Source organism: Centruroides vittatus, unplaced genomic scaffold, assembly GCF_030686945.1.
Source record: "Centruroides vittatus isolate TY-2023 unplaced genomic scaffold, ASM3068694v2 contig_680, whole genome shotgun sequence".
NCBI classification, from domain to species: domain Eukaryota; kingdom Metazoa; phylum Arthropoda; class Arachnida; order Scorpiones; family Buthidae; genus Centruroides; species Centruroides vittatus.
The window spans coordinates 3081540-3096891 of record NW_027122427.1 but is presented as its reverse complement, the minus strand read 5'-3'; the positions used below and the strand labels follow the sequence as shown (position 1 = coordinate 3096891).

General features: G+C 29.5%; 1 protein-coding gene across 1 annotated transcript in view; it reads right to left on the bottom strand.

Annotated features, from left to right (window-relative positions):
* LOC136980182 (ATPase WRNIP1-like) overlaps positions 1-15352 on the bottom strand; it is a 34321-nt gene that overhangs the window by 9240 nt on the left and 9729 nt on the right. The window contains exons 6-7 of the mRNA XM_067276237.1: positions 6933-7088; positions 4961-5040 (exon numbers count right to left, since the gene is read on the bottom strand). Of these exons, the coding sequence (XP_067132338.1) occupies positions 4961-5040; positions 6933-7088 (236 nt within the window). The remainder of the gene's footprint in view (positions 1-4960; positions 5041-6932; positions 7089-15352) is intronic.

Below are 15352 nucleotides of genomic sequence, written 5' to 3'. Positions count from 1 at the left end.
TTGTATTTCAAAGAGTTGTACCTTGTTTTGTGATTATAATTTTTTTGAAGGTTGTATTTGATATTTTTTCTTATGTTGATGGAATGGAGAGTTTAGAAAAAGATCTTGGCAAAAGTGTACTTCTAGGGATTTTTTTCATATTTTAGAATCAAATTTTCTTGAAATTGATGTTGATAAGAGAATTTCGTCAGATATTAAGTTTGCCATAAAGTTAGGTTTGCAACCTGTAGATGCAGATTGTCTGAATTGTGATGGTCCTCGTAAATTAATTTTTTGAAAGTATCATGATTCTGTTTTTTTGAGATGCCATAAATGCAAGATGAACAGTTCAGCATTTGAAGGTACTTTTAAAGGTAAATATGGAAAAATTTCTTGGGGAACTATTTTTTCATTTGTCTGGCATATAATTTTTTGCATAGAATGTACTGTACATTAAGCATGACTTGTTTGGCAGTGGGCATGAGTAGTCAAACGGCTGTTCGCTGGGCAAATTTCATAGACACGTTATGATGGTTTCCTTGTCTAATTTGACCCGAATGAAAATTGGTGGACCTGGAAAGATTGTTGAACCTTGATGAGACTGTTGTGAGCAAAGGAAGAATGAAAAAGGGTGGTTGTTGAAGGGAACCAGGTGGGTTGTTGGTGGAATTTGTCATAATGATAATTCCTGTTTTCTGTGTAAAGTAAATTATTGGATTAGAAATCAGTCTTAATTTGGTTATTAGTAAATTTGTAAATTCAGAAAGCATAGTATATACAGATGAATGGAAAAGTTACATCACATCAATGATTTAGAAGAGTCGAAATTAACCGCAACACTGTGAAACATGCTGAAAATTTTGTTGATCCAGTTACAGGCTTTCATATGCAAAAAAATCAAACAATTGTGGTGTTGTTTGATAAACCTAAAGAATTTGCCTATACTGAAGATTTGTCTGATTTATATTTATATGCTTTTATGTATAAGAAGCTAATGAAATTTTGAACTGTTTATTCAGCATACGAGTAACGTGTATCCAGAAGCAGGACTTGTTCCGGTACGGAAAGAGCCAAAAATCATACCTTCAGCCCCAAAAGTAATTCCCAAGAAATCCGAAAATTGTAAAAAGATGATTGTAAACATGTGTGTTAAGAATACAGAAAAAGTGTCTATGAAGGAAAAGAATGACATTACAAAAGAATCAGCCAAACTATGTTCTTTACTGAAGAAACTGAAGAAAAGGAATTAAAAACATGTCAATGATGAGTCAATTTTTTTTCTTTTAATGCCGCTGTAGCTGCACTGGTTGCCATTTTGTTTGTGGACATTGCATTCACAAACAAGACAGCATTCAGAAGTGCCACCTATGTAAACATTTACCAAAGTTTAATTTGTTTTATTTAATTGTTTCATTAATTCTGGTTTTTAGAAATTGTTTTTAGTGCTCAAGAATTTTACTAATTTTATTGTGTTACTATTGGTGGTAATACCAGGTATGGAGTCATGTACAGTATCTTGACAAAATTCAGCAAAGTAGAAGAATGAGAAATCTTGGATTTGTCCGATATGGAAGGTCCATCATGGCAACAAAAGCTGAAACCATCCTAGAAACCTATCTAAATTTAAGTATGACTATCTACAGCAATCAACTATCCAACTTGAAATCTGTCCCACAAGTTTGTTGAGAGTCAGTGATCTATCTCAGTATAAGAAACAGACACAAACACTTTAAGTATGCTTACTTGCTATAACAAATGAAACAATAAAATTAAGCTTGGCAGTGTCTACTACTATTAGTATGGTGAAAAGTCCTTTAAGATTGTAATGCCAGCTTGGCAAGATCATCCAGTAAGAGGATTAATTGGTATGTCTGTTCTAAAATGTTTACAATATTTCTTGAACTTTTAAAACCATGTTCTGAAATTTTTCAAACATAGTTTAAAAAAATTAATAGTTTTAGAATATAATTTTTGGAACGTAGTTTAAGTCCTGTCTTCTGAACAGGGCTTTTATCTTCCAAAAACTTTAAGCTAAAGAATACAAAAGTAGATTAACTACTGTGAAGATAGAAGGACTCCCTTCCAAAAATGCTTGCTGTAAAGTATTTAACTTCTACAATAAAGCTTTTAAAGATGATCTTTATTAGTGAAGCATTAATCATTCTGTTTCCTACGACCTACTCCTTCATTACAGAATATCATTAATATTCATATCTGATTTATTTTGCCTGTTGATCATAGATAATATAACTTATAAATCAAAGTGATTCCCTAATATCATTATGTCATTGTCTAAGATACGTTCAGAATTTTTCAAGTCTGCATAACTACCTAGACTTAAGCTAGGGAGTTCGTCAATAATAATTCATTACAATCACATTTCTGCAATCAAGATTTTGTAATCATTATTGGAATTCAGAGAATGTCTAAATTTGAAGGTAATTTACTGCAGATATGCTAAAAATATTTTCACTTGTGTTCTGTTGAGAAAGAAATTGTAAATAAATAAATAAATAAATAAATATATATATATATATATACGTGGTACGATCCAAAAGTTTGAGAACTGCAGTAATCTATGACAACAAAAGCATGTATTTGAAGTTACAGCGTATGAAATGGATTCTACCAAACCACCTCTATGTGTTCAGGTTAATTTCACCCATGTCATGTGATTAAACTGCGAGCGCTGCTGTTTTTTTCCAAAGATAGTTACCTTTGTTCGACGTAATTAAAGTGGAGTTTCAAGAACAACCTCCAACATTAAATTTTGTCAGCATTTAGGTAAAACATCTACAGAGACTTTAAAATTGCTAAGAAAGGTGTACGGTGATTCTACCACGGTGAAGTTGAAATGTTGGAGGTTGTTCTTGAAACTCCACTTTTATTATGTCGCAGAATAAAGGTAACTATCTCTGAAAAAAAACAGCAGCGCTCGTAGTTTAATCACATGACATGGGTGAAATTAACCTGAACACGTAGAGGTGATTTGGTAGAATCCATTTCATACGCTGTAATTTCAAATACATGCTTTTGTTGTCATAGATTACTGCAGTCCCTGAACTTTTGGATTGTACCACATATATATATATATATATATTTTTTTTTTGAACAAATGCAATTAGTATACCATGAGATGGAAAAGATATGTTGATCATCTCAATAAATAAATATGAAGTATGGAAATAATAAATTTTATATATTTAGTTTGCATTTTAACAAGTATTTATTTATAAATAATACATTTTTTAAAAATTTCATTATCTGATTTGGATCTATAAAGGACTATTACCAATCATCAAAAATCAAAACTAACAATAAAACAAACTAAATGCATCTTTATAACTAAAATTCCAATTACAAATGTTTGGAAAGTGCTTTATTCCCATCAATACAGGTGCTCCTCACTTTATGACCAAGTTCCATTCCGACGACTACGTCGTTAAGTGAATTGGTCGATAAGCGAGGAGCTTGTGCCGAGAATATAAAATCGTTGTAAAATTATACAAATTATGCAACAAACTTCAAATTTATTCATAAAAAGACTATTATAGTATGCACAAGCCTATTATAGTACGCTTAGTGCGCATGTCACCATTCGCCACTGACCGACACTCAAGCTGAGAAAGAGGATTCCCCGAATTGCAGGTCGAAACTCGATTGGTCGTTAAGCAGATAGATCGTAAAGTGAGGAGTACCTGTACTTCTAAAACAATGGGTCAATTCTCATCCATCTTATTTTAGTTTCTTTCCATTAATGAGAAAAAACTGCTTACTACATTCTGTGAAAGGTCGAACCCACCAGAAGTAAGCCGGTAATGGTAATATCATTCTATCGCGTGGTTCCCACAGTAAAATATGAATCAGAAGGAAAAGATATGAATCAGAAAGAACAAATGTGAATCAGAAGGAACAACCGGCGAAAAATGCTGGTTGGTGAAACTGGAAACGTGACCGGGACGATAAAAGGGCGACGAGAGAGGAAAAGGGGGTCGGTTACGCAGTGTCGTTGAGACTGTGGGTGTGGGCGCCGAGGTCCGGAGAACCCCGACCGAAATCAAAGGACCATTTCGACCTAGAAGAAACTGACCCGGAAACGAGGTATGACCCCATTTCATGTAAACTCTCCCTCCGCGGATCCGAGCTTAGGCGACAGTCGTTCGCCTCTTTGGAAATTGTAACGTTAGCCTAAATAAATTATTGTTGTTTTATCCGTTGGCTATGTCTTTTGTTCAAGTATCGTCACTGCCGCTCTACCGTCAAACCCATCCACTTCCTCCACTTGCGTAACGCGTAACCCATCCAAACCGCCATCTTGACGTGGGCAGGTCTAACGGACCTGTTAGCCGAGAAAAGGAGGAACGGGAATCCGTCCGCCTCCCAGCACCCACAATTCTTTCTTTTCAAATTCTTTTCATCTCTGTCAAAAAAAGAGAATAAAGTTTCACCGCCATATCAGATGTTCTATATAGTATAAAAACAAATGTGGAAAAAACTGAAAATTCTGGTATGGAATATTTGTCTTCTTATCAAAACAATTACCTCCAAAGTTATGAATTCTCCACCATAAATGGCATGCCTCTACACATACAATGATTTCTGTCAATAAGTTTTTTGATGAAAAAATAAATTGTAATCCTGAAATATTTTGTTCACTTGGAAGATCTTGTCTAAGTGAGTTTTTCTGGAAATGATTTGGCATTTGGAAATATTAATAGAAATATATTACTGTATAGTTAGTTTCAAGAGGAAATTATTTTGAGGGAAACCATTACTGTTCAAGCTGAAATTCTAGAATGCTACTTATACTGTATGTACAATATCATTATTACATTGCAAACATGTATATCATCAACTATTTAAATAATATTTAATCGAAATTACAGCATAAAAAAAACTTGTTTTTATTAAATTCTTATATCAAAATTTTAAAAAATATTATAATGGAAAAAATTTAATATATAGAAATCTTAAATCTTACCCTGCATTCTGGCATACCAATATTTTGACAACAAGATAATGTGGAGACAGCTATATTAAGTGCATTTGAATCAGCAATACCTATAATTAAAACAAAAAACAAAAAAACTTGTAAACAGCTAAAGTAAAATATCTCATTTTGAATTTACATGTGAATTTTAAATATTGTTTTATTTATAAATGCAATGAGCAATTATTTATTGCGACATTGTCACAATGCTGGACTGAAATTTTTAACCATATTTTAAATTTATTTAACTTAAAATATATGCTCTCCACCTCAAATTAGTAGTGTCTTATCCCTGTGCATCATACTTTTCCTTTAACAATAGAGTTGTGACAGTCATCTATCTAACACAGTGTTTCTCAACGGGGGCGGTATCACCCCCAGGTGAGTGATTTTTTCCATGTTGGGGGCGATTAGTAACAATTTATATTTTGGGGGGCAAAAAACAATTTTCTGGGGCGATATAGTAAAACATTATATTAAGAATAATTAGATATTTTATTCATTATATCGTACAATAATTAAACAAATAGCATTCCTATAATCCTTCTTCCTTCCACTTTTAACCCTTTTTGTACTGTCCAAACGAAGAAATCAGATACAATTAACACAAAAAGGTGATTTGCGATAACTTTTGACAAATTTCGAACCAAAGATAAACAAATTGGCTCAACTTCATCAGCCTTAATGTTTGCACTAAGAATAATTTTTCTGTATACTTAAACATTTTATATTCAATAAAAAATGTTAGATTTTATTATATTTGTTAAATTTGTTAACACTTATGTTTTTTAATTTGTTAATTACATTAAAATCTAATACGTATTCTGAGTAAATAAATGTTTAATTTTTTACAAAGTATATAATTATCAAATAAACTAATAAACCCAACAAAATTTTTTCGAAGTGAAGTGGGCAATATTACATAATGATTTTTTATATATAATAATATATATATAAAAAATGGTTTTATTATAGGGGCGACGATTCGTTAGAGGTTGAGAAACACTGATCTAACACTTTTCAAGGAAAAATTTTTGAATTGAAATAACATGACTTCCAGTTTGCATTGGAAGTTCATATATAGTTAATCGGGGCATTCTATTCCTATGGTTTTCATATCTGGTCTCATCTTTAATCTATCCAACTCTGTTCTCGTAATTAAGGAAAGACAGATGACAGTGGGAATTTATAGGTCTACAACTTTTCAAAATTGCAGCCCAACAATAAAACTATCTATGTTTCAATGTTGACATTTTAATAACAACGATGCTAAAGACTTTTGTAATAATTGAAATATACTGTAATATATATTTTTTAATCATTAAATATTTTATCAATGTCAATATGTCAAAAGGTTAATTTATATCATCTTAAGGACTGTGAAATATTAACATATTCATAATTTATTGAGAAAAGTATACATTTAAGTTAAATTAGAATTTAAAAGACTTAGAAATTATTGCAGCATGATATTTATTCATGCTTAATATACTTTTATGATATAATATTTTTATACAGGATGTTAACCTTGAGTTTAAAACTCATGCAACTGATCCTTAATTCTTAATCATAAGTCTTCTAAGAGATGAAAAGGAATTACCATCAGTCTTACAAATGAACTAATAACTTACGTTAGATACAGTTATGTTTTTATATACTTTTTTTGATATTTAATATCACTTATTAGGATCTTAAAAGAATTATAATAAAGACTTTAAAAATAAACTGAGAACTTTTAAATCAAATAACAAAATATTTTTGAGTTTTTAAAATTTTATGTTTAAATAATATTTATTATCGAAGACACTTTTAATTATAAAAACCAATTTTAAAAAAGGTTTTGCAATACTTCCTTATAAATTTTTAAGTAAACTATCTCAAAAAAATATTAATTATGAAATTATACATTTAACAGAATTTTCTTATCGTGAAAAATTGGAAACATTGAAAAATATATATCTACCTATATCTTCGCTAGCAAAGACAACCATTCGACGTGCAATAAAACGAGGATCTTCACCACTTTCAACCATCCGTGCTAACCAATATAAAGTAGCATCGACAGAAGACCCTCTCATGGATTTTATGAATGCTGAAATACAGTTATAATGCTGATCTCCTATTTCAAAAATAACATGCAAAAATATATGTAATGAGAATTTATAATATTTTCAACATTTAAGGTTATTATTGTCATTATCATTGTTATATATTTATATTTTATTCATTTACTCATTTAACAATTCTTTAAATTATGTGTGTTGGATGAAAGTTGTGGCTATTTTGGCAGCTTTAGAAAAAAATATTTTCGAAAGATCCTTATAAGAAATTGCAAAATCAAGATGTAAGATACTTGGTCTCTTTTTTTAAATAAAATTTTTAAACTTATCTATGAATTTACCACATGTATATATGATTTGCATACTACTATAGATTATTGAATTTTAGTTTGTAGTTCAGAAATATTCAATTTCTGAACCATACAGCTTCACAATAAAAAAGTTATAATACATAATATACAGTACTTAATAATTTCTAAATAACTGAAATGTTCATTTTGAAAAACATTTTAATAAATTGTAATGTTCTGAATAATTTAATTTAACAAAAAAAAATTATTATTTAACAATTCATAGTTTGTTCAGACTAAATACAGAAGTCCTTTAATTATTAAAAGTTTAATATTCTTGAGATAATTACTAACTGCTCATGTTAAATGTTAAACCATTCATCTTAAATATTCATTTTACAGGAACTAGTTAAGTTATTAATCCAAAACTGATAAACTTCTAATAATAATAAAATTCTTTAACAACTTGACAAATTAGTTTATTTAAATTTAATAAAAATATAAATACGACTTTTACAAAGAAAAAAACTTTGCGTGTTGTCCTCCTTTTTCACCGTTCGCACCATCAGCAGTCGGAGGCAGTAGCCTACAAAGGAAGGTCGTCTCTGAAATTTGTGTGAATTGTTCAAGGACTGCTGATGGTGGGAACGGTGAAAAAGGAGGACAACATGCAAAGTTTTTTCTTTGTAAAAGTCATATTTATATTTTTATTAAATGTAAATAGCACCGGCCATGTACCTATATTGGATTTTTACTTATTTATTTAAATAATTATAAAAGTAAACAGTCATTAGAGCAATAAATAAATTTTTGTCAATAAAATACTCATGGTTAATAATAATTTATTTGTTTTATTTCTGAAAAGCTATTATATATTAATATACTGTAAAATTTCAATCAAGTGTTATAGATAGATAGATAGATAGATAGATACCTTTATTTAGCGTAGAAGGCTTTCGCCTGTTACAGGGGCGTTTTGTTTAAACGCATATTTATACACATATAATAGCATCTCAATAACATTGATATTTGCTATTTACTAATCTATAGAATTTCATTAGTATTTGTCATAATTATAATTTAGCAGATTGTTTAACTTAATTATATAACATATTAATCATTTATCACACATCTTTTAACTCTATATGTTATTTCTTTACTATACTACTCCATATCATTTGTATCATCCAAAAACAGTTTAATAGAAAAATCATTTTTATTTACTATCTTTGATAGCTGCATTATCCAACTTCGTCTTAAATCCGTTTCCCTTGATATGTGGTATAGTGAAAACAGTAGTTTTGTTGTTATATCTTCTGGCTTAATAATTGTTTGTAGAAACATCAAATATCTTTTTATTAGTATAGTATTTAATCTGAATCTATTTGTTTCTAATCTTAAGGCGCTGCCCGGAATATTGTATTCTAACTGAAATATCTTGCGAGTAAATTCATTCATTCGTGTTCATATCCAACGTGTATACAAGATCATCTTTAATAAAATAGTTGTCCCTGATTCTCACTTTGGTATTAGTTGAGAATTCTAATTTAATTTTATTAAGTAATAGTTTTTTCCTAGCTCTTGATCTATAACATAGATCTGTTCTAAAGATAGTTTTTCTTATCTCTTGTCTTATATTTGGTCTCATAGTCCAGAACTTTTTAAGTATTGAGTTTCTATCTTTAACCGATTCTGTTATTAATTTTATCATTTGATAATCTGAACCACTCTTTCCTAATTGAATTAAGCCTTCTATTTCTATGTCCTTTAGGTCAAGATCTACCTTAATAAATTTTTTAATTTCTCGCAGCTTATCATCAGTATTAAATGGGAAATTAGTAATAACCAGATTTCTATTAGTATTTTCATTGCTAAGTTTATCCAACTCAAACTCAAACATACCTTTTAGGTTTGCGCAAAACTTTGTTTTATCTTCACATTGCTGAATTTTTTGTACAATCGTATCCATTTCTTCTTTAATTTTCATATTATCTCTTTGTATACAGCTAATATCATGCCTAATTGAATGAATTTCTTGATTCAACAATTCAAACTTCTCCTGAATTAGATTATAGATGGATTTTAACGAGTTTCTCGAATTACTGTCACTTATCTGGTCAAGGTGCTCCGATGTTGTAAAATAGTCCTCAATTCTAGATTTACCCGTAATGTTTTTGTTATTTCCAATTTCTTCCTCTGGAGTATATTCTTCGCTAATAAGATCCACTAGCTGGCTTGTTTCTTCAGAACTCTGTGCGTGTTCCTTCCTCGGTCTTCCACGCCCCCTTTTTTGCATATCAGTTTGACTTGTGTGAACTGGCGAGTGCTGAATCGGGCCAGGATTAGTTTCGACTCCAGCCATTATTAAGAGCAATAATATTAGTTTTAATGATAACATAGTTAATATTATAACTTAAAAAACCTTTAAAATTATTGTATAATGAACGTTTCCCAAAAATACGTTTTCTGAAGCAGGTCACTGAAAAAGTCGCCAACACTGATGATGGCTAGAAGCGCCCCCTCATATCTTGCGAGTAGGTACATTCTGTATTTTTTCAAATTCATTAAATTTATCCATGCTCCAAATTGGAACTGCATACTCCATTGAATTCATCACAATCGAATTAAAAAGTTGAACAAGTGTACCTAAGTTCTTTAGTTTACCCTTGCAGAATAAACCTATTGACTTACCTATTACAATTTTTGCGTTGTTTAGTGTATTTTTATAATGTTTCTCAAACGAGAGGTTAGGTGTATACATTAATCCTAAGAATTTATTTTCCTTGACTATTTTAACGCCCAACGGGCGATCAAACCTCTTTTTGTGGTGAGCATTGCTAATTATTACGCTATTATCTTGCTCTGGATATTTTATTTCCATATCACTAGATTTAAAAATCCAAGTTTCTAGAAATCCAATTATTTCATTTGCATCTAGGAATTCTCTTATCGTGGTTTTAAATATTTTCTTTCTTAGCCCTTGATTATTCCAAAAATTCATCATCACATTATTTTTTTCTCTTGTTAAAGTTCCTGCTTTTTTCTCACCCAGTTCACTATCTTTGGCTATCAACTCATCTCCATTCACTTTACTATTATTATTTTCTATATTATTCTCCATTCTCCATTTTTTCTGTGTTATATTTAAGTTATCTTTTGTTTTTACTAATCTTATATTATATTTGTCTCTAAAAAATTATTCACCTGAATTATTTCTTTAGTATTCAAATCATATGTATACATTGTATTTTCTTTTAAGAAGTAGTCATCTCTTATTTTTTATCCTGTTGTCACCCGATTTCTCTAGTTTAATCTGTTTGAGTAATAATTTTTTCCTAATCCTTGATCTCAAACATAAGTCAGTTGAGATTATTATTTTTTTCTTTTCGTCCGTCATTTTAAATCTTGTTGTCCAGAATTTACTAAGAATTAGGTTTCTATCTTTAACCGATTTGGTCATGACCTTAATTACTTGGTTATGTTTTCTGTTTCTTAGTTGGATAAGATTCTCAATTTCTATGCAGTTAAGTTCTAAGTTTTCTTTTATAAATTTTTTCAACTCTTCTACATATTTCAAAGTTTTGAATGGAAAATTAAATATTATTAGGTTCTTCTTAGTCGTCTCGTTTAACATCTTATCAATTTCAAAATCCACCATACCTTTTAGCTTGCTATGCGAGTCAGTTCTTTCTTCTAATGTATGTATTTTTTGACACATCTCTTTCATCTCTTCCTTGAGCTTTAAGTTTTCTTTGTTCATATTGTTAATTTCGGCTCTCATGGAATGGATCTCGAAGTTCAGACGATCAAATTTGTCCTGGATCAATTCATAAACTAATTTTAGTGAATATTCAGGTTCAGTGGTGCTTGGTGCTAGAATATCTTCTACCGGTTCAAAAAAGTCTTTGATCGTAGCATACCTCGAGATATCCGCAGTATTCTTGGAATGTTCCTCAATCAAGTATTCCCTTTCTGATATTTTGGTCGTCTGAATATTTTCTTCGATATCCGTTGTAACCTCTTTACGTGGTCTTCCTCGTCCCCTTTTTTGCATAACTTCTTGTCTTGATATCAGAGGAGACCGAGGAAGAGGACCGGGATTTAACTCTACACCAGCAATCATTAGCAAAATAATAATTAGTATTCGAGTTAATAACGCATTTAAACTTCTCATTTCTATTCTACACTTCATATTATACTGTAAAACTTTCATATCTAACATCGCCATAGCAGCTCAGCAAAAAAGTCACCAACACCTCCACAGTCAGATCACGCCCCAATCAAGTGTTATAAATGTTTCATATAATCTTGATAAAATGATAGTTGTTAATTTTGTTAGAAGTAAGAAATGCTTGCAGAAAATCAGACTTAAAAGAATTAAACTTAATGTGAAAGTAATCAAAGACAGAAAGTTTTAGTTTCCATCAAAACCAAAATTCTAATTCTGGAATTAATGTCTTCAAAAAATTAATTTTATCGAAGACATTAAAAACAGTAACAAATGAAGCTTATTAGATTTTTTACAATTATAATATCTCTTACTATATTGTAGAGAGAAACTGTTTGACATTTGTCTAACTACAAATAAAAACCAAAATTAAAAAAAAATTCTGAAATATGTACAGAGTTTTAAATTTAAATAGCATATCAAAGCAATTATATGAAACCTAAATAAATAAAGAAATGATAAATACAACAAAATTGCAAGTATAAAAAGAGAATAGTCATTGAATTAAATGCAGCTAAAATCATAAAGTCAGTTTTTTTGGAAACAGCAAGTGTATTCATTATAAAACAATGAAGAATAACCAGTAAAAGGAAATGTATGGATGGTTTTTTATTATGATGTTTCTACATCATAATAAAAAAAGGCAATATAAATGGAAATTATATAAAAAGCATTAAACAAATAAACATCCACTAACCCTTTAATATAGTAACCTATATAAATACACGCCCACAGCTGTTACGAATGGGTTACAATCTAGTGGCGATTGTAGCCCGTTCGTAACGGCTGTGGTTGTGTATTTATATAGGTTAAAAAGCATTAACATTGCTGTGAAATAATAACAAAAACTGTAGGAGAGAAACTGTCTTAAAACACGTCCTCATACAATTTGTTACAATATAAGCACTCAATAAACTTTAAAAAGAAAAAAAAATCAATTTATTTATGAAGACGTCCAGTCAGAAGATAAATATTTTCAAGACTTCTTCGACCTTAACTTCATATGTTTTTTAAACTTTTCGAATATTATGTCATGTTTACTTCTGATTTTCAATACATTAAATCTAAAACAAAGATTTTGTCTGCTTAAAATTTTTTAAAAAAATCTAAAATTGAAATTGAATTCATCTCAAAACTGTTTATCTTTGTTCTACCCAAATGGATTATGTTCTAGATAAACACGTATTAGTTTAGCAAAATGTTAAATATTAATTGAATTAAATAATCATCATAAACACACATTTAAGTACAATATAAGCTTTGCAGTTCTCTATAGACTGTTTTATTTCAAAGCATTACAAGGATTTCAGTAATCAAGGATGTAAACAAAAATATTAAACAAGAAAATGTTCATTTTAGCAATTTTCTCCAATACACACTTCAAATATTTAATTGTATGTACTATTTATCTGTTTATATTATGCAATTTTTTTGCTAAAAGTTTTCTAGATAATGTTTAACAGAAGTGTGGCCTACAAATTTAGTATTACACGTATACTTAGAAGCTACCGAGCAACACCACAAAAATGAAATTGTGACATGTCAGAACATTGACAATTAAAACTCAACATGATTAGAATACTAATAGACTAAAGTATCAACAGGTTCAAAAACCTGACAAGCTGAATTTTGACATGTTCAGAATTCTGGCTGATTAAAAATTCTGATATTAGCAAATATTTTCAAGCTAAAATTAAAAAGCAGAAAAAAATTTTTTTAATTAAAAATAATTTCTTGTCAATATAAACAGTTTAAGTTTTTTTCCTGTATAGATTACATTAAATCACTTATGAAATATCCAAACAGCAAACAAATATAAGCATTTCTTTTATCATTTCAATTGCAATTAGTTTGCAAACTATAGATATACAAAATTTCTGTTCTCTAACAGTGACCTAAACAATCAGCATTTAATATTACTTACAATTGCATGTAATAAAATATATTTCAATTTAAAAAATTTTTTATATGTTTAATAGTGTATATATATATATGTATATATATTTTATGTATGTATGTACAGTACATATGTATTCAAAATTACAGTTAAACCTCAAAAAGCTATCATCATCAGTTTGACAAAAATGGTCCTTTATGCGATATCAGTAAGTAAACAATTGACAATATTCATGTAAAATGGGCAATAGCGTAATATGTTACAAAACATAAATTTACAGTAGAGCATCGTTTATCTGAAAGCCGATCAACCGAAACGTCGGTTAACCGAAAGCTTTCCAGTCGGACCGTGTTGTGCTGAATCAAACGTTTTTGACACTAGATTAACTTCTAAAGTATAATTTTTTATATTTTTCAATATATTTATTTTGTTTGTACAAAATAAAAAAATAATTTTTAACAATACAATAGCCACGATTATTATCATAAAAATTTTCATTAGGCTTAAAGTCGATAAAAATTCAATACACAGAGACACGCAACAGAGAAAAATTTCAACATGGGATAGGTTAACATATTTTTTCGTGCATAATCAGTTATCCGAACAACCCCAGTCCCCAACTGATTCGGATAAACAATGCTCTACTGTATTAAATAGACCATTAATAAATTTTATAAATTTTATAAAATTATGAATAAACTGAAAAAAAAATTAATTTTTTTGTTACACAATTAAAATTATTAAAATAAAAATTCATAAGCGATAAATAGCCCGGTATAAATTATATTTATCATTTTTTGCAATTTTGTTTTAAGTTTTAGACTAGTTCATTAACAACTGCCCTCAAATCACGAACGTAAAGAGTAACCGAGAGATTTGTAAAAAATTAAAATACAGTACCAGTATTTTGAAAACAAATTTTATCAATGTTTGATTATTAGAAGTTCTTTCAAATTTATAATTTTCTCTAACCAACACAACATTTTTAATGTCGCAAAATGTTTTAAAATTTAAATGAGCCAATTTTATCAATTGATACAGATAGATAAATTCTAACAACTTGATCTATTTTATAGAATCTCTGAATAATTTCAACATAAAATTTTCAACAAGAAAAAAGAAAACTTAAAAGGTACTTTTCTGTTAATGGGATGCCAGTCGATATTTACTGCTATGTGAACAGAAATTGCTATTTTATTGTGTCTCTGACATTTCAAAAAAAAAATTGGAAAAATAAAAAATTAACAAATAAACAAACTTACAACAAGGTTTTTCTGCATTACATGAGAGGCATAAACCTGCAGATTTCATTTATCATTGCCATAAAACATTTCAGTCTTTGAGTGTAATCAATGCCACATGAACTCAATTAGGTACAAATCTAAGTGATGATGGGAAGTGCCATGCTGTTGTTTACTTCTACATTTTGCACTCCCTATAATCTTTCTACATTTTGCATATGGCATCCAGTTTTTGGGTCTGTAAAGTTGTACTTATGCTTAACATAAGTACAACTTTACAGTTTGAATCCGGCATCTTCTAATTTGTCAGGTTTGTATGCTTTCCAACAGTTAGGGTAGATTATACTCCCTTCTGTCACGTTATCCTTTTTTGTGGTAATCAAAGTTTTAGCTGAACGGTCACTAAGAAACACTCTTTCAATTCATGGCAAATCCCACCAAATACCCACTGCTGTGGAACACATCCAACATGTTTTCTGTATGTAAAGAGACTTTCATCCACATCTGCAACTTTGTTTTAACTACCAGTTTAAAAATTAATGGATTGGCACATTCATCGTGCATGTAATTATTCTACTCGACAGTCATACAGTGATTCATTCCTAACTGAAGTTGACAAAATTATACAGAAGTCTACTCTAGACACTAGAAATAAATAAACCAAAGA